The sequence below is a fragment of the Ziziphus jujuba genome, chromosome 2 (assembly GCF_031755915.1).
Source record: "Ziziphus jujuba cultivar Dongzao chromosome 2, ASM3175591v1".
In the NCBI taxonomy this organism is placed as follows: domain Eukaryota; kingdom Viridiplantae; phylum Streptophyta; class Magnoliopsida; order Rosales; family Rhamnaceae; genus Ziziphus; species Ziziphus jujuba.
This window is the reverse complement of record NC_083380.1, coordinates 11,847,754-11,866,837: the sequence shown is the minus strand read 5'-3', so window position 1 is coordinate 11,866,837 and position 19,084 is coordinate 11,847,754. Positions and strand designations below refer to the sequence as shown.

At 34.3% G+C, this 19,084-nt stretch overlaps 1 protein-coding gene across 4 annotated transcripts; it reads right to left on the bottom strand.

Annotated features, from left to right (window-relative positions):
• Window positions 1–9,644: 9,644 nt before the first annotated feature.
• Window positions 9,645–17,163, bottom strand: LOC107418401 (TMV resistance protein N-like). 4 transcript variants are annotated; one of them, XM_060813996.1, is made up of 7 exons: window positions 16,882–17,163; window positions 16,098–16,586; window positions 13,476–14,559; window positions 13,035–13,373; window positions 11,266–12,849; window positions 10,490–11,149; window positions 9,645–9,996 (listed from the first exon to the last, which is right to left on the bottom strand). In XM_060813996.1, the coding sequence occupies exons 1-6, from the start codon at window positions 16,971–16,973 to the stop codon at window positions 10,538–10,540; spliced, it is 4,200 nt and encodes a 1,399-aa protein (XP_060669979.1). In that variant the 5' UTR covers window positions 16,974–17,163; the 3' UTR covers window positions 9,645–9,996; window positions 10,490–10,537. The 4 variants fall into 4 exon arrangements, with proteins under 4 accessions (XP_060669979.1, XP_060669978.1, XP_060669980.1 ...); XM_060813995.1 differs by having other exon boundaries at window positions 9,645–9,984; XM_060813997.1 differs by having other exon boundaries at window positions 9,645–9,984; window positions 11,266–12,843; window positions 16,882–17,162.
• Window positions 17,164–19,084: the final 1,921 nt, after the last annotated feature.

Below are 19,084 nucleotides of genomic sequence, written 5' to 3'. Positions count from 1 at the left end.
TGGAGGTCTTGGGTATACAGAGTTGGTTGCCTTTAAGATGTGCAAAGTCTTATAGATTGATTTAAAGATGGTAAGTAAAGTGTACTTATGATCGAGGGCATTAGCAACTGTATTTCGATGGCCTGCCTGATGGTGAAAAGCATAATGAAATTTTTGAAGGAATTCAAGCCAGTGAGCATGCAAGTCATTGAGCTTCTTTTGAGAGTTGAGATACTTAAAGGAACGGTGATCACTATGTAAGATGAAGCCTTTTTGAACAAGGTAATGTATCCAATGATCAAAAACATGAATGGCATCATACAACTCTTGTCAATAGGTGGACCATTTTTATTGTGCTGGGTAAGGCTTTTCACTGAAGAATTCAATGGGACGACCTTCTTGAGTTAAACTAGCTTCAATGCCCACCTTTGAGCATTTGTTTCTTCTTCAAAAACTTTGTTAAAGCTAGGTAGAGCCAATATAGAAGCATGAGTGAGCTTTTGCTTCAACAAATCAAAACTGTCTTGTTATGGCTATTCCCATTTAAACCCATTCTTCTTGAGACTGACAGTTAAAGGGCAGCTATTTCATTGAAATTCCTGATGAATCTCCTGTAAAAGGTGGCTAGACCATGAAAACTTCGAAGTTCAATCATAGTTTATGGTTAAGGCCAATCAAGGATTGCGTGTAGTTTCTTTGGGTCAGTGTGTATACCCTCTTTACTAATAATGAAATCCAGAAATAGGAGACAATTAGTGAAGAATTCACATTTTTAAATACTGAGATATAACTTATTGTTTCTCAGCACTTGAAATACTTTGCACAGTACAAGCAAGTGGTCTTCTTCTATTATGCTATATAGTAAGATATGATCAAAGTACACAAATACAAATGACCAATGAAAGATATAAAGATTTGATTCATGAGGTGCATGAAAGTACTTAGGGCATTGTAGAGGCCAAATGGCATAATCTGCCATTCATACAAGCCTTTCCTACTTTTGAAGGCAATCAAGATACTGGAACTCTTAAAACTTGATGCTCATGTTTCTACAAGTTTATAAACGATAGGAAAAATATGTATATGAAAATAGTAAACAAGTTGGCTAAATACATATTATTCTTCAATGCAAACACTGCATTTTGAAACATGTTAATGAAAGAGCGAAAAGGTGCAGATTGGAGCCGGTTGAAACAGGCACGTGTGGCTCCTTGGTACGTGCTACTCTAACCGTTATATTTCAAGTTTGGCTTTTAAACTTTGTTACTATTAGAGAAGTCTGTACTTTGTCTTTACTGCTGCTTTTACTACTGTTTTTACTACTGCTGGTGGTGCTAAACCAAGATGCCACCACTAGAAGAGGGAAAAATAAATAACTGACCACTAACGATGGGAAACAGGACCACTATGAAAAACTGACAATAAGTATGCATGACCTAATCTAGTACCACATGAACCTTATTGTACCCAAGCTTGCCCCAAGTAAATGACAACCCACCCTTTCCCAGGGGACCCTATCATTTCTCCCCCTTATAGTTTCCTTGTCCTCAAGGAAGAAGTTAGGTTATTTTTTGGGAAACCACCACTTGTTTTTCCACCACTACCACCGTGGTTGGCTCATCAATCATGTAAATTTAAGGGTGTTAGCAGTGATGGCCTACAATGAAATGTTAATCGCAAAACACAAATCCTTAGTCGTTTGTTCCTTGGCATGCTAACTTGTGATCTCTTTAAGACCTGTGGAGGTTTATGGAGAAGATCGCACCATTGGAAGTTGCCTAAGAGGCCTACAAACAGATCCACAATAAACTTTGGCAATGGTACCTATTCAAGTTGATGCAATTGGCCAATGCTCCTTCACCGCAATTGATTCCACTCTTCAGTCCATCGTGACCTTATGGCTTCCATAAAAGACTTTGGCCTCTTCACTTTTACATCTATGCATACATCATCTTGCAATCCAACCATTAAATAACCAATCATGTAACCTTCCAATAGCATATCAATCCTCTGAGACAATCATTCAAATTTTGATTGATAAAGAGCCATGGTAGAAGTTTACTTCAATCAGTGAAAGCCTCAGGGTGTCTTCATATTCGGCAGGTCCAAACCGATGTAGTTGCCCGGGTAAATGCTCTCCATGTAAGAGGCTTTTTAAACTTACTCAACAAGCGATTTCACTATAAAGCAACTCCTTAAAGGTGAAAGGAAGCCAATTGGACTTGCTGATCGGGTTCCACACTGTTAAATTTAAAATATTGCACACACTTGTAAATCCACTCATTGGGTCCTCTCCATCAAGTTTCAGAAAGTGCAACTTGAATTTGGGACCCTTTTCTGCCTTATTTTGAGAGGTTAAATTCTCAAAACAATGTGGCACTTGGTTCAACGAGGATTCTCCCTGATGAAAAGGGTTGACATCTTGGTTCCTTAGTTGTTGTGCATGCTAAATGTAACACCCCGTCCTGAACCATGTCGAAATTTTTGTACGTTGACCGAGGTTGACTGTTGACCATTGACCAAAGGGGTTTGAAAGTTTGTACGGTTTGAAAGTTATGAGCAAAACAAGTTAAGGTCCAAACTGTCCAAGGGGTGCCGGAGTTGACTTTTTATTCATGCAAAGTTGAGTGTTGACTCATGTATGGTTGTGAAGTGCTCGTTGATACGAGTCTGTAGACTAGTGGCATGTCCGATTTGGACATGTGGTTTGGAAGTTATGGACCTGTAGAGTTTTTCAAATACTGTATTATTTTAATATTATTTTTTAACGTGTAACGATGTGCCACGTGTGACTTAATGAAGGTGACCATGTGTCACCATGTTGAGAAGTCACATGTCAACCATGTGTAATATCATATTATTTTATTATTATTTTAAATAATAACATTATTATTAATATTATTTAATTATTTTTTTAATTTATTTCTTTTTATTTTTATTTTCCTTTTTCTTTTTCTTTTTTTTTTCTTTTCTTTTCCCCACGTGGGAGAAAAAGGCCACGGGGCCCGATCCTTCTTCTTCTTCTTCTTCTTCTTCTTTCTTTCTTTCTTTCTTCCTTCCCACCGACCGTCTCTTTCTCTCCCTGCTGCACATTTTTCGGCCACCGGAACCACTCACGCACCGGCCGACGTGAAAGCCCCCAGCTGGGTGACACCGGCGGCCAAATCTCCGGCCGAATGGCCAGCGGAAGCGCCGGGATCGGCCTCCAACGCCGGCGGCCGGTGTGTCGCTGGTTTGCCCATTTTCCGGCAGCCACCGGTCGTGCAACCAGTCCTTTCCCACTAATTTGGACCCTCTGATTCCGATTCTGAGCTCCAATTAACTCAACTTGCCGAATCTTTTCGACCAAATTCCGGCCACCGCCGGTCGAATTGAACTCAATGGAGGTCGGTAATGTGATCCTCATCTCACAAGCTTTCCATAGACATATAATTTGTCAATTTTGGATAACGTTTGTGTTTGACCCCCCGGGTACCGGGTATTATTTATCCGATTAAAATATTAATTTATTTGACTGTGTGTGAATTGTGTTTTAGGAGCACGGGTGAATCATGGAATTGATCCCATGGTGGATCTGAGATTAATTGCGTGCTCCAGGTGAGTGACCCACCTTCAAATTAATTTCGGGAATTGAATTGGTGATTATTATGTGTGATTTGAATATTTGGAATTTAAATTCTATGTGCCAAATATTTAATTGATTTATTGTGGAATTATTGGTGAATTTATTTTGATTAAAGAAAATATGCATTATATAAATTTATGCAAATGTGAAACTATTTTATGGTATTGAGGATTTTGAAATTCTTGTGGTTTTAATATTAAATCGGGCATGATTTGATTTTCAAATATTTCAAGGAAATATTTGTTTATGTTGGTGACTTCAATTTTTATAAAGTATGCCCATGGAATATTATGTGATTTAATTATTACACTTCAAGAATTATTTATGCTATTGGAAAAATTGGAATATTTGAATTGGTGGATTTGAAAATCATGGAATTTATGGTGTTGATTATAAAGAAATTGTGGAGAATTTCTGGGTTCAAGCAGATGGAATAAACCCGCTATGTTTATGCAAAATGTGAGTTTTGATATATAAATTAAATATGTGGATTTTATGATTTTTAGATGCACCGTGCATGTACTGGTGTTCTGTTTATATGTGATATGGTTAGTGTGCACACGGATGTGATTAGCGCCCAGGTGATTTTATGAGGTTGTCCTGTGGTTGCCATCGGATGAGAGTAGGCCGCCCCTCCATGGCCGGGACACCAGTTAGCAGCGGGGCGATGGGACGCCACGCGACCGTATGTCGGTTTCTTTCTATAACCTCCTATCTGGCGGTACCTTGGGACACTGGGTACTGTTGGCGCCACTGGTATATAGTGGGTGCATCAAGTGATTTTAAGAACTGGAATTTTAAAATAAATATTTTAAAATCATATTGGAAGTAAAAATATAATTATATACTGTTTCTGGTATTTATTTGATTGGGGATTTTAAATATTTTGGATGCTTGACTTATTATATTTTATTTGATATTCAGTGAATTAATTGATGTCTTGGTTTTCGGGGAATACAAACAAAGGGTTTTGTGAAAAAGTTTTAAAAGGGGAACTTTTCCAACTGAGAAAATTGTAAGGGTTTTGAGAGAAATTATTATTTCCAATTAATTATTATTTATCTACTTTATTACCGTGGTATTATATTGTATAGTAGATAGGGTTACTCACTGAGATGATTAGCATCTCATATTTTCAAATTTCGTTCCTCTAGGTACCAGGTTGTTGGTGTTCATCCGAAGCGGACTTGATCTTCATCGCTGTTTTAGTTCGTGAAGTACCCTGTTCTTCTTTTATTGCAGTTGTAATATTTCTTTCACTCTTGTTGTATTCTATACTTAGTAGTACTTCATAAAGCTCCGTATATTATATGGGACACTTATGTATTTATTATGCACTGGATTACTGTTATTTGTTTTTGAAGTGCTGAAATTTGTGGAATCAACTTGTAGTATTGTGGGAGGAATAAGGGGAACGTTATAGAAGTGTGTTTTCAATGCAGGAATTTGTGGTAAGTCCATCCCTTAGGGGAGGTTCTGCTGGATTTTCCATAGGAGGGTCCGGTTGTAACACCCAGTCCCAAATTGCACCGGAATCCGTGCACGTTGACCGAGGTTGACCGTTGACCGTTGACTTAGGGGGTCAAAAGTTGACTTTTTGACTCGGTGGGAATTTCGAGTTGACCAGGGTACCGTGGCGAAGTGCACGATGCCCCGAGTTCGTAGACTGGTAGCACGTCGAAAACGGAGCTACGGTTTGAAAGTTATGGATGAAACAAGTTGCGGTCCAAACTGTCCAAGGAGTGCCGGGGTTGACTTTTTGTTTATGGGGAAATGAGCTTTGACTCGTGCATGGTTGTGAAGTGCTCGTCGATACGAGTTCACAGACTAGCGGCACGCTTAAAACGGACATCCGGTTGAAAAGTTATGGACGTTTGAAGTTTACCGGATACCGTATTATTTTAATGTTTTTGGGTCGGTGAACAGTGAAACACCATGTGTCAGCTTCTAATTGGTCCACGTGGCATGAACAGTGTCACACAGGGGTTTTTATTTGTTAAAACTCTCGGGGAAGAGAGAGAAAGAGAGAGAGAAAGACCGCCGGCCACCGGAGTTTTTTCACTGTTCCGGCCGATCTACAGTGCACGCGCTGGCCAGAAAGTTTTCCCTCCCCATTTCCGGCAAAACCTCCAAGTTTCACGGCGAACGGCCGCCGGACGCGCCCGGATCGGACGTCCGAAGTTCGGCGGCGAGTTTTTCCCCTCCACCGCCGGCCACTGCAAATCGACCCACTTCTGGCCATTTTCGCGATGGTTTGGGAGAATTGCGGAGCCGAAACCCGAAAAGCTTTCCGGCGAGATTCCGACCCCGTCGGGTCCGATCACCGGAAAGTAAGACCGAATCCGTGACCCTCATCACGCGAGCTTCGATTCGGTATATAACTCGTAACCCTTTAGATATCGCTTGGTGTTCGCTCCCCGGGTATCCATTTGGGAATTACCCGAATAAAATATTAATATTTTTGGTTGGTGTACTGTGGTTGTTTAGGTGCACGCGCGAGTAGTAGAGTTGATCCCGAGGAGGATCTTAGTTGATTTGCGTGCTCCAGGTGAGTGACCCACCTTCAAAAATTATTTTGGGCAATTAATTATATTTAATTGGTATTTAATTTGGTATTTAAATTATGCTCATGTGGTGTGATTTAATTATGGTTTATTGTGGTTTAATTTGTTTATTATGCATGAGCATAGTATGTTTCGGTATTATTTGTACGTGGTTTTCAGTATTGATTTTTCGGGCATAATTGGATTAAATATTTTACGAAAATATTTGTTTAGATTTTATAAATTATGCCCGCGGTATTTTTATGGTTGCATTTCGTATTTCGAGAAAATTGTGGTTTGTTGGTTATCAATGTTTCGTACCGGGTTATTAAATAAAAATATGTGGGATGGTGTTTTGTGAAAATTTGGTATACTTCCCACGGTGGTTTTTGGAAAAACGGTACGGTTGGTTATTAATGTTTATTTTTAGACACACTCATACAGTATTGGTGTTCTGGTGTATGGTGTATGGACACGTGGTAGCACGCGGTTATTATATGGTTTAGCATGCGGTTATTACTTCACCCGTGAGTTGCCATTGGACCGTGGGCAGGCAAGGTTATTGTTGCGCACAGCCGCCCCCCTCCTTGGCCGGGTGATGGTTTTTAGCAGCGGTACTGTCGGGACGCCGAAGTGACCGTTGCAGGTTTCTCTCTTTAACCTCCCCGCCAGTCGGTGCTCGGGACGCTGAGTATCGGAGGGTATCACCGGTATATGGTGTGGTGCGTCGGTGTAAATTGCAAATAATGGTTTAAACCCCAAAGGTGTTCAAAATGTATTTACTATAATTTATTATATTTTTATTATATATATTGGGGTATGTTTTTATTTATTTATTGTGTATCAAATGGTTTAATCCCTTGGTTTTTGGGAGGTACGTACATTGGGTTTTGCGAAAATGTTTTAAAAAGGGAACATTTCAAACGGAGCGATTGGTGAGAGTTTTGAGGGAAATTATTATTTTCCAAAAGTTATTATTATTTATTTATTAATTGTTGGTATTTGTTTTATTCCTTAATTGCTATTACTATTATTTTTATTATCACAAAAGGTGTTCAGTAGTTCGGGTTACTCACGGAGATGATTAGCATCTCACACTCTTAAATTCCGTTCCCTTAGGTGCAAGTGGTGGTAGACGTTCTTCCGGAGCGAACCAAGTTTTCCGCTGCTGTTGTGTTTCGAGAAGTACTTCTGTACTCTTTCATTTCAGTGTATTATTTCCTTTCAGCCTTGTTGTATTTCTGTTGTTTAGCACTTCTTAAAGCTCTGTATACTATTGGGATACTTCTGTTTTATTTATGCACTGGACTGTTGTTGCTTTTGAGAAGTGCTGAAATTCGTGGAACAATTTGTAGTTTGTGAGAGGAATAAGGGGACGTTTATAGAAGTGTGTTTTCAGTGCAGGTAATTTGTGGTAAGTAAATCCCTTAGGGGAGGCTCTGTCGGATTTTCCGTTGGAGGGTCCGGTAGGGTTTCCCTGGGATCAGGGCTTGTTTAGGGTTTTGGAGGAGGAATTCTGGACGGGTCCTGACACCGGTAGGGTTTCCCTGGGATCAGGGCTTGTCTAGGGTTCCGGTGAGGAACTTTGGACGGGTCCTGACACTAAACCTTAAAGCTTGTGACTCATTGAGAACAATCTGCAAGGTAGAAAGGAGTTGCTCCAGGCTAGTATCATGTCTTGCTAGTATTTCCCGAGCCTCTACATAGAATTCTGCTTTAGTCTTAACACAGGTGTCCGTGGAACGTTGCTTTGATACCAAATGATTTGTAATAGCGAGTCAAGAACTAACAAGAAGAAATATAAAGGAAAAGAGAAGAGACATAGAGCTTGGAAGATCAATATTCATTCATTCATAAGCCCATTCCATGATATCTACTGATATTTACATGCACCATGGGAAATAAATAACTGACCTTTACAAAGATGGGAAATTTGGACCTTTACGAAAAACTGACAACTACAAATGATCTAACCTAGTATCACACTACCCCTATCGTACCAAGCTTGTCCCAAGTAAACGACCCCAAGAGACTCTATCAACGTCTTGTCTCTTAGTTAACGGTCAGTGGACTAAAAATAGTCATGTAACATACAACTATCTAGTAACATACGACTATCCCTTTCCCAATAACATAATGGGTTTAGTATTTTGTGGTGTGGTGATGTGTAATGCTGAACTGAGTTATCCTTGTTTGATGTCTGAAAAATGGCGTTGAGTTTTCAATTCGGAGAACTATAATTTATCCATCATAAGTAAAGATGAATGAGAATATGAGTAATAGAAAAATAATACATATGTTAAAACGAAGAAGAAGATATAAATAAATAAAAGGAAATGAATAATTAGAAAAACTTTAAGGGGAAAAATAGAGATATCATAAATAGAACATTTAATAAAATTGTAATTTTTAAAATAACTTGATTTACAAAAAAAAAAGAGAGGGGGGGGGGGGTTGAACTTGTGTTCAAAAAGGAAAACACAAGTTATTAAAAAAAAAAAAGACACAAATTTAGAAAAAAAAAATTCAAAAAGGATGGGGAAATTATTATTTTTATTCTTTTTTTCAATGACTTGAGTAACAAAGAAAGGAAAAACAGAAAAAAAAAAAGAAAGAAAAGACATGAGTTTAGAAAAAATAAAAAATAAAAAATTGCAAAGACGAACTCGATCGGTAAAATCAGAAGACATGAGTTTATATATATTAGAAATAAACTTTGAGTGATAAATGAATAGATTAACGAAAATGGGAAAAATGCGTGAGTTACAAAAAAAAAATAAAAAATAAAAAATAAAAAATCTTGAGGTCAAAAAGAAAAAGAAAAGACATGAATTTAGGGAAAAAAAATGAAAAAGGAACTTGGGTAAACATAAGAAGGCATGAGTTTTTTAAAAAATGATTAGAAATAAACTTTGAGTGATAAATAAGTAAATTAACAAAAAGAGGAAAAATGTTTCAGGAAAAATGGGAAAATTATTTTTCATTGACTATTTTTCTATCAAATATCATTAATTTTAAAAAATATAAAATTTTAATAAAGGTTAATTTTGCAAACTAAGGAAAAAAAAAAAGAAAGAAAAAAAAACTTGAAATCAAAACGGAAAAACATATGTCAAAAAAAAAAAAAGAAAAGAAAAAAATGACATTAGTTTTAAAAAAAAAATTATTAGAAATAAACTTTTGAGTGATAAATGAATAGATTAACGAAAATAGGAAAAATGCTTCAGGAGAAATGGGAATTTTTTTTTCTATCAATAACGTTAGTTTAAAAAATATAAAATTTTAATAAACGATAATTTTACAAACTAATTTTTAATAAGGTATTTTAACAATTAAATTTGTTTCGTGTTTTGTGTTTTGTGTTTTGTGTTTTTTTTTTTTTCTTTCTATCAGATAAAAAGTTATTTTTCATGGATTGGTATATGATTAAATCAAAGTGACAAACAGATAGAGAATACCTTAGGGGCAATGTGAGTGGTTATGTAATGTAGTAACAATGTGCAAATTCTCCCCCCAAATAAAAAAAAAGTAACAACGCTAAAAAATATATAAACTAAAAAAAAAAAGTGTAAAAATATTTAAGAGTTTAATTCCCAAAAAAAAAAAAATAATTGAACAAAAAAAAGAACAATTGTAGGCCATTAGAGCTTGACTGTTTCTCTTCCCTCCTTTCCACTCCCTTGTATAACAAACTAAGAGCTCTGCGGTTACCGGGCGGTCAACCTTATCTCCCTTTATCCCTCTGTTTTGCCCTTCTTACTGCGTTCTCTCTCTCTCTCTCTCTCTCTCTCTCTCTCTCTCTCTCTCCCTGACCTCCATCAAAGCTTTTAGTGTTATCTGCCAAAACAGCTGATTAAATGTTTCGGAAAATTATTACGCAAAAAAATTACCAGGAAAAAGTAAAACTACCATTTTTTAACGCGTTTTATCAAACACTTGTAAGATATTAATATAAAATTTGGAAAACATCAAAACAACATGTATTATATTCGTTTTTCAGTAGAGCTTTTTTTTTTTTTTTTTTTGGGCCCGAAAAAAATAAAAAATAAAAAAAAACCAAAAAAGGAAAATGCCTTTTTAAATGCACAAATGCTTGAAAGATTTTACTAATAAAAATGAGCAAGTTGGTGTCACTTTCTGATCAAAGAAAATAATAAAATTAAGAAAAAAAACATAAAAATAAGCATTTGCATATGAACTTTCCTCTTAACGATTTTTCTCTATATTTCTAGGGCCCTTTATTTAGGTAGATTCAAAAGTAGTAATAATTTGTATGGAGATATAATATATATTTCAATGTACCAATATATATATATATATATATGTAAAATGATTTACGTACCTATTCATTTGAAAAAGAAACGGTAATATATTATCCCTTAAGCTTGATTCACTTGGAAATATTGTGAGGATGCGAGTCATGGTTGTGTTGGTATCCATTGGGTTGATCAGAAGAACATTCACCAAACCCTCTTTTAGAAGTACTGTCCCCGTCTACATTTGGCTCCTCAAACCCATTGTTAAGGGGGTGAATCCCAAACTTTTTTATGTTCATAATCACACCGTTCTGATCCTCGTGGAATACACGGAAAGAAGCCTCGGTAATGTTGCGACAGATAGAGGACCAGTTTGGCCCAAACACTTCTAACAATTCACCATCAGAAATAGGCCAAAAGAATCCTCTGCGGTTGTGAGGTTGCGTAACAATTGACACATGATCTGAATCAATAATTCTTCCCAAAAATCTTGTAAGCTCACCACCATGCTTGTAAAGAAGTTCATCACCGCCGTTACTAGTGTTGGCTTTGAAATTGAATTCGTATTCAACTTCGATAAGTTGATCATAATAACCGTTCAGCACAACATAAACAAAGCAAATGGCAAATCTCAATCCCAGTTTAAACCAATTTGGAGGAAGATGGATACTGATTGAATCTTGACCGCCAGTTTGATAGCTGAACCACTCTGGGATTTCGTCTCCTGGATACACATACAGAGTATCCTGTACACCATGGACATATATAGACATGAAATAAAATCCAAATCACTAAAAAAAAAAAAAAAAAGAAAAAAAGAAAAGATTATAGTAGAAATAAAAGGAGAGAGAAAGATACATACATCTTCAGCAGATGAAACTTGATGGTGCACATGATTAGCAATTACGTTGTTGAGTGTGTTGTCATCCAGTTTTATACAGTTCTCAAACGAAAAAAACGGATCTTCGTAAAATTTTTTTTGTGCGGTTGCATACCCCCAGCTTGATATTGCCTCCAACGATGTGCAGTCGTTTGCTTTCAAAACTTTTAAAGATGATGGAAGCTCTGGTAATGATTTCAGTCTCTCCCATTTTCCTATATTCAATATATGCAAACTGTGTGGAAGGGGAGGCAATTCTTCAAGTGATGAACATTCCTCTGCACACAAATCATATAAAGATGACGGAAGCTCTGGTAATGATTTCAGTCTCTTACATTTTCCTATATTCAGTTGCCGCAAATGATGTGGAAGGGGAGGCAATTCTTCAAGTGATGAACATCCCTCTGCACACAAATCATATAAAGATGACGGAAGCTCTGGTAATGATTTCAGTCTCTCACATTTTCCTATATTCAATGTACCCAAATCATGTGGAAGGGGAGGCAATTCTTCAAGTGATGAACATTCCTCTGCAAACAAACAATATAACGATGACGGAAGCTCTGCTATTGATTTCAGTCTCTCACATTTTCTTATATTCAATTTCACCATACAATGTGGAAGGGGAGGCAATTCTTCAATTGATAAACATTCATTCGCCCTCAAATAATTTAAAGATGACGGAAGCTCAGGTAATGATTTCAGTCTCTCACATTTTACTATATTCAATGTACCCAAATCATGTGGAAGGGGAGGCAATTCTTCAAGTGATGAACATTCCTTTGCACACAAATCAAATAACGATGACGGAAGCTCTGCTATTGATTTCAGTCTCTCACATTTTCCTATATTCAATTTTCTCAAACCACGTGGAAGGGGAGGCAATTCTTCAAGTGATGAACATTCCACTGGACACAAATAATCTAAAGATGATGGAAGCTCTGGTAATGATTTCAGTCTCTCACATTTTCCTATATCCAATTTCCTCAAACCACGTGGAAGGGGAGGCAATTCTTCAAGTGATGAACATTCCCTAAGGTACAACTCTTGAAGATGCAATAATTTACATAGGCTGTTTGGAAGAAACTTAATGATCTTATTGCACGCAAGACATAGAGTTTTAAGACGGGTTAGATTGTCAATTGACTTCGGCAACTCTTCAATCTCTGTTCCATATAACATAATTTCCACCAAGAATTTCATATGGCACAAGATTTCTGGAATCTTTCTCAAGTTTCGGCAAAAAGAAAGATCCAACCGTTCTAGATATTTCAACTTCCAAATGCTCTCCGGCAAACTTTTAATTGCTGTCCTATCCAGGTATAATTCTCTTACATTGATTGGAAGATTTTCTAAGCCATCTTCAAGATTGTAGCAAACCTGCAAATGTAGAAACTGAAGCTTGCCAAGATTCTGAAAAAATGAAGGAAGTTGAACCAAACTGCTGCAACTTTGAAGATTCAAAACTTCAAGATTTATAGCCCGAGACAAATTTGGTATTTGCATAAGGTGCTCAGAATAACTAAGATCGATCTTCTTTAACTTCACCAGCTCAAGTGGCTGTCGCTGACAACCAAAAAGAAAAATAATATTAATAATAACAAACAAGATTATGCATTTACTTTTAAGTAAACACTACTACATCTCTAATACAACATATGTATCTAAATTAAGCCTGCATATATATATATATATATATATATATATATCTAATGCAACATATATTTTATATATAAACTAAGCGTGCATACCTGGTCTTCATTCCAAAGAAGTTCAAGTTGGCTCTCACGCATAATAAGTTGAACAAGATTCTCGGGATTAAAATATGGCAAATATTTCAAAGGGTATGTATCCCACTGAAAATATTTTAGGTCATCCGAAACAAAAGGCTCAACCCCATCAGAAAGACTGACTCTGAAATTGCATTCTCCACTGGGGTATCTGGAGCAATTATAAGGGGGAAATCTTTTATCCAAATGCAATTTAAGAAGTCGTAGATTGAACATCTTTGAAAATGCCGTACGGGTCACTTTTACATCTTTTCTGAGTTGAGACAGATCCAATAATATGCCTTCAATTGCAGAGGTTCCCTGATGTCAAACCATCCTTTAGATAAGAATACTATATATATAGAAAGATAATTTATTAACTAAACCATATTTATATAGACAAATCAATGTATAAGCACTTACTGTATTTCTTTCCAATACATGGCAGGAATCCTTATTATTCCATAGCCTACTACGATTGCCACAATCTCTGCTTTCATCACAAACAATTGCCCGAGCCATTTGCCGTAGTAAATCATGCATTCGCAACATTCTATACCATTCAGATATTATTAAGGATTTATCAATGAGAACACTTATTCCTATTGTTGCATGGTTTGATATGCTTTCTACTTCTTCCCTAGGTACTTGATTGTTAAAGAAGCATGCAATGTCAAGAAAAATACCTTGGATGCTTTTATCGCCTAATCCATCATAACTTATTCTTAACACTTTTTTAATTTCAGGATCTGGATCTGTTTTCAGCTTATCCAATGCACTTTTCCATTCTTCTACGCTTTTGTACTTAAGGGAAGAACCTAAGACTTTAAGAGCTAATGGATTGCCCTTTGCATAATGTGCAACACTTTCTAATAAAGCCTCATAACCTGTTGCAAGTGAATTTGATCCAAAAGCATGGAAACGGAAGAGCTGAAGAGCATCATGGTCATATAAACCCTTCAACTGGTAAATTTGACAATTCTTTGTCACAAGCAGTTGCTTATCTCTACTTGTGACAATGATTCTACTTCCAATACCAAGTTGATATCCTTCCAACAAATCAATTAATTTGGAACTTCTCCCATTCAAATTATCTAAAACGATAAAAACCTTTTTAGAGAGGAGTCTATTTTGAATTAATGTTGATCCTACATCCGGAGTGTTCATGCTTAAAAGAGTTTTATCCTTTAATAACGCAAAAAGAAGTCTATATCTCAAGTGATTTGTATTATCTGCTTCTTCTGGAGTATCCTCAAGAAAGCAATAACCATCAAAATGAGAATATGACCATCTTTGAAACACAATGCTAGCAAGGGTGGTCTTACCGATACCTCCCATGCCCCAAATACCTATGATGCGAACATCCATTTGGCCATTGCTTAATAATGATTCAATTTCCTTGAGGGGCTCTTCAATTCCAATGAGGTCTCCATAATTTGTTAGTTGGTACTTGGGCAATTTCAATAAAATATCTTTAGCAATTTTGTTAACCAACTCATGCTCATCCCTATCATTGAAGAAATTAAACAAATAAGTATTGTAAGAAAGATAGGACTCTATTTTTAAAAAAAAAAAAAAAAGAAATAGATGACTCCTTTTCCCAAAAAAAGAAAGAAAAAACAAGAAAAGAAGAAACAGAGGACTCTTGATATAAGTTTAGGCATTTAAAGGAAATAAATATAGATTGTTTCAATATTCAATAAACTCGTTACATATCTAGATTATTTGATTTTTTACTCAATACTTATTTATCACAAATCTAAAAGAGTGTAAATGAAATATTCCCTATAGAAATATAATGTAAATATAATATAGCAATACAAAAAATTGCTACTTTATGATTAGTATTTTTTTAAAGTATAAAATATCACGATATAACTTTTTTTTATATACATATTACTATATAACCTGTACAGTTTGTTTAGTCGGGTATTGCACCAAAAATGGGCTAAATAATAGTCGTATCTGGTATCTTATGTGGTGATGTCTAATCTAGTCCAATCCTTCATACCAAACATCCAATAATCGATTGCATTTTTTGGTTTGCTTCCCTAAATAAACCACTCTCTTAACATTTTTCTTTTCTTTTTTTGGGGAAATACACTCTCTCACATTAACCCGTAATTTTCATTACTAATTTAAATGTGAATTATCCATCAGATTGATTTGACAAAAATTAAAGTAGCAATATAGCTCAACAGATAATAATAGGCGGAATTTTTCGTTTTTTTGGGGGAAAAGACAAAACTGGTTACAGTTCAAGTGTGAAAAATATATAATTAAACCTAAACTTAATTTGCCACCTGAAGTTTCAATATTGTTACTAATTAGTTTATAGCCCTTGAAACTGATAAGCCAAAAAATCCAAATTAAGATATATTTGACCTAAAACATGCATGGATATAATTTTTTAGTGTATCATGTGAGAGAATTTACATAGAAAGATGCAAGTAAGGTAAAATCCATAGCATAGTAAAATGACACAACGAGAAGGTTAATCTATAATGACAGAACTCTTAACTACAAAATGTAAAAATCATTGTTGATCGAAGTATGTATTTGTCATTAAAAAGTTTGTGTCACTAAGATCGTAGCTGGTAATATGTATTTGTCACAGAGAGTGATGAACTTTCTCACTAAACACTTTTAGCGAAGGATGTCACAAATTAGGTACAAACAAGTTTTGATCATTAAAATTTTGTCATTAATTGCATTGGTATTCGCCACTAGAATTATGTAATTAATATTTAGTGACAATTATTTTATTGACCACAAATTATAGTGACAGTTTTATAATTTTTGTTGTCAAAAAATACTAACTCATATCAGTGACAAATTCGACATTTCTAGCCAATAGTTTTGGCACTATGGCCTAAACTTCTTGTAGTATGATTATTTATAAAATTATTGAAGATAATATATATATATATAAGTAAACATTGTTAATTATCAAAAACAATATATACATTTTGTTAATTAATCACTCTAGCGAAAATATAATTAATTATTTTGTATATATTATTAATTAGTAAGATTGAAAGTTACCCGAAATTCTTTGAATGATAACCACACAGATTAGCCAAATTTTCTAGAGCACGCCTCCACTGCTCCACCTTCTCCTTTTTGTCCTTAAAGTTTTGTTTATGTTTCACAAATGCTTCTCCATAAATATCCGATAATTTCCGTACAATGGATGGATCTATGTCATAAAAAATCGGTATAACATTCTCATTTCCTTTGCATTCAAGTATGTGCACCAATTCATTTAAACACCATGTCGATGATGCAAAATTTTTGGACAAAACTATGATGCAAATCTTAGATTCCTTAATCGCTTCCATAAGTTGTGGTGAGATTTCGTGGCCACTTTCAAGCTTTTGATCATCCATGTAGGTTTGGATATTCTTTCCACGCAAAGCATGATAGAGATTCTTAGTAAAACCAAAACGGGTGTCCTCACCTCTGAAACTTAGAAACACATCATGCTTTTCTTGAGCAGAAGAAGAAGAAGAAGAAGAAGCCATGTTTGTAACCCTGCACATCCACAAGTATATATTTTTTAAGAAAAAAAAAAGGAAGAAAGAAGTCCTTCTTAGCATATATTCCTAACCCTTTATTCTAATGGTCTTATATATAGCATATCTTGATGTTATAAGCTCAAAACATAAATATACAGGTCTGTGGGACAAAAAATAAAGATGCAAATAGAAGTAAATTACCAAGCTTGCTCGTCCCCGATTCCGATACCAAAACGCTCTGTTTCTCTGTTTTGAGAGCAAGATAAAAGGGAGTTTGTAAGAAAATAAAGATGCAAACAGAAGTAAATTACCAAGCTTGCTCGTCTCCGATTCCGATACCAAAACGCTCTGTTTCTCTGTTTTGAGAGCAAGATAAAAGGGAGTTTGGAAGAAGTTTCACCATATCTTGAACCTTCCAAGAAACGATGAGAAGACTTAATTAGATGACTCAATTAACGCGTCTGTAATTATATTTGAGATTTTTTTTTCTTTGACTAATAAAAAAGATTAAATTAATAAGGGGTCGAAACTGCTTGCCATTCTTCCTTGAACGTCCCACGAAATTCAGCAGACCAATCTTCTAATTAATATTTTTTTTAATTATCTTTAAGGAATTATCTTTAAGGAATAAGATTAAAGACTCGCGGTCCCATTCTATGTCCAACAACTTTATGCCCTTGACCACTCCTCCTCGCTTCGACTTTAAGTCTCTGCACCGACAGCAAACCAATAATTAAAAAATATGAAAAATAATGATCTGACAAAAATATTTATAAAAGGTCAGGTGAATAATGTATTCATGTATATATTCTACACCAGGTTGGATTTCTGTAGTTGTTCTTGAAATATTTATACGGTTCTTTATAAGCAAATGTTATATTTAAAAAATAAATAAATCATAATATCTATATATTTTTCAATCTAATTATATTCTTTTGACGATTTATTATAAAACTATTTTTGTCACTGCCAATAAATATTTTAAATTATTATAATTGTCAAACAAATAATTTTGCAGGTTTTAAGTACAATAGACAATATTTTTAATTTTGTTTTTGTTTTTTTAACAAAAAAGTTTAGATATAAATATTTTTAAAATAATAACGTTATTGTCTCCACGTGATATCTAATTTGCATTTTATCCTATATCTGCAAGCTTATACAATAAAATGACCATCAAAATTCTATAAGCTTTGCAGATGATTTTTTGTGAAGGATTTCACATAAAATTGTAAACAATATTTATGAATTTATGGAGTTAAATGCCATATATATATCTATATATATATATATATTAAGGTACCAAAATATAATAACTCGTAAAGATCAAGAATATTTGTGCACCCTTTTAATTTTATCAAATTTGTATATAATAGTATTTATTAAAAAAATTAACTTATCTATATTTATACAGTGTATATCTATCTATGTACATAAAAAGCTCATGCCCCTCTTATTTTTTATTTTTTATTTTTTTTTTAGAGATTTCAAAGAAAATTGTAAACATTTATGAGTTCGTCAAAAAAGAAAAAATTAAGGCACTAGAATATAACAACTTGTAAATTTTAGTGATGCCTTTGTGCTAATTACCCATGTATAACAGTCTTAATAAAAAATATTAAATATAATAAGATATATTTATTTATTCAGTTTTGTCATGGAGAAGAACAAGTTTATTTCATAAAATAAGAATCTAATACAAACAAGAATTTTAAGAAGGTCAATTTTGTGCCACAGTGGATATGTCGTTATGTAACATATTTATATATTCTGGCACAAAAATGATTCTCCCAAAATGATATTTGATATTAGATTATCAATTTATGACATAAATATGATTTTCTCTGTAGTAAAACAATTACTTATTTTTTTAAAATATATATCATCTTCATGGATGACTACACTCGTCCTGCCTAGTTTTTTTTTTTAAACTATTTTTTGTTTATTTTAAAATAATATTCAAATAAAATACAAGTTGTACCCCCTCTCAATTTCTCTTTATGTACGATTAAATTAGTTTGCAATTTTCTTTTTTTATTTCAATAATTTTTTTTTCTCAATGATTTATCTAATATCTATAATCAGGTTAAATCGTTGGAGTTGCAGTCTACAATTAACACAACCAACGCCTTTTTGGTACTTAATATGGTTATTTCAGTACTAACAAATGTTCATTGCTAAACGTATTACATTATTAATTTTGTTTTCTTTTATCTTATTTTTTAAAAATTTTAAAAACCTTCAACAATCAACAAATTGGTCACTTTAATATTCGTTGAAGGTCTTTACCTAAATATTTTTTGTTCAATTTTCTATAATTTAAAGCATTAGCAACCCTAGAACTGGCCATTGATATGCACTTTTACTGATCCTAGAACTGGTAATTGATATTTAGTTATATTTATCTCTACTGACAGATTCATATTTAAGCATATTAATTTATTAATCAATCAAATAAATAATAATATGTGTATAGTTGATAAATAACATGATAAATTAAATGATGCATATAAT

What these genes read in the sequence shown, in the direction of transcription:
- LOC107418401 (XM_060813996.1), bottom strand. Translation starts at nt 16,973, where the DNA reads ATGGTGAAACTTCTTCCAAACTCCCTTTTATCTTGCTCTCAAAACAGA. An exon ending in TTCTTTGGAATGAAGACCAG is followed by an intron (nt 12,850 to 13,034) that starts GTATGCACGCTT and finishes TTTGGTTGTCAG; the next exon opens with CGACAGCCACTTGAGCTGGT. An exon ending in AAGTTTCATCTGCTGAAGAT is followed by an intron (nt 11,150 to 11,265) that starts GTATGTATCTTT and finishes CATGGTGTACAG; the next exon opens with GATACTCTGTATGTGTATCC.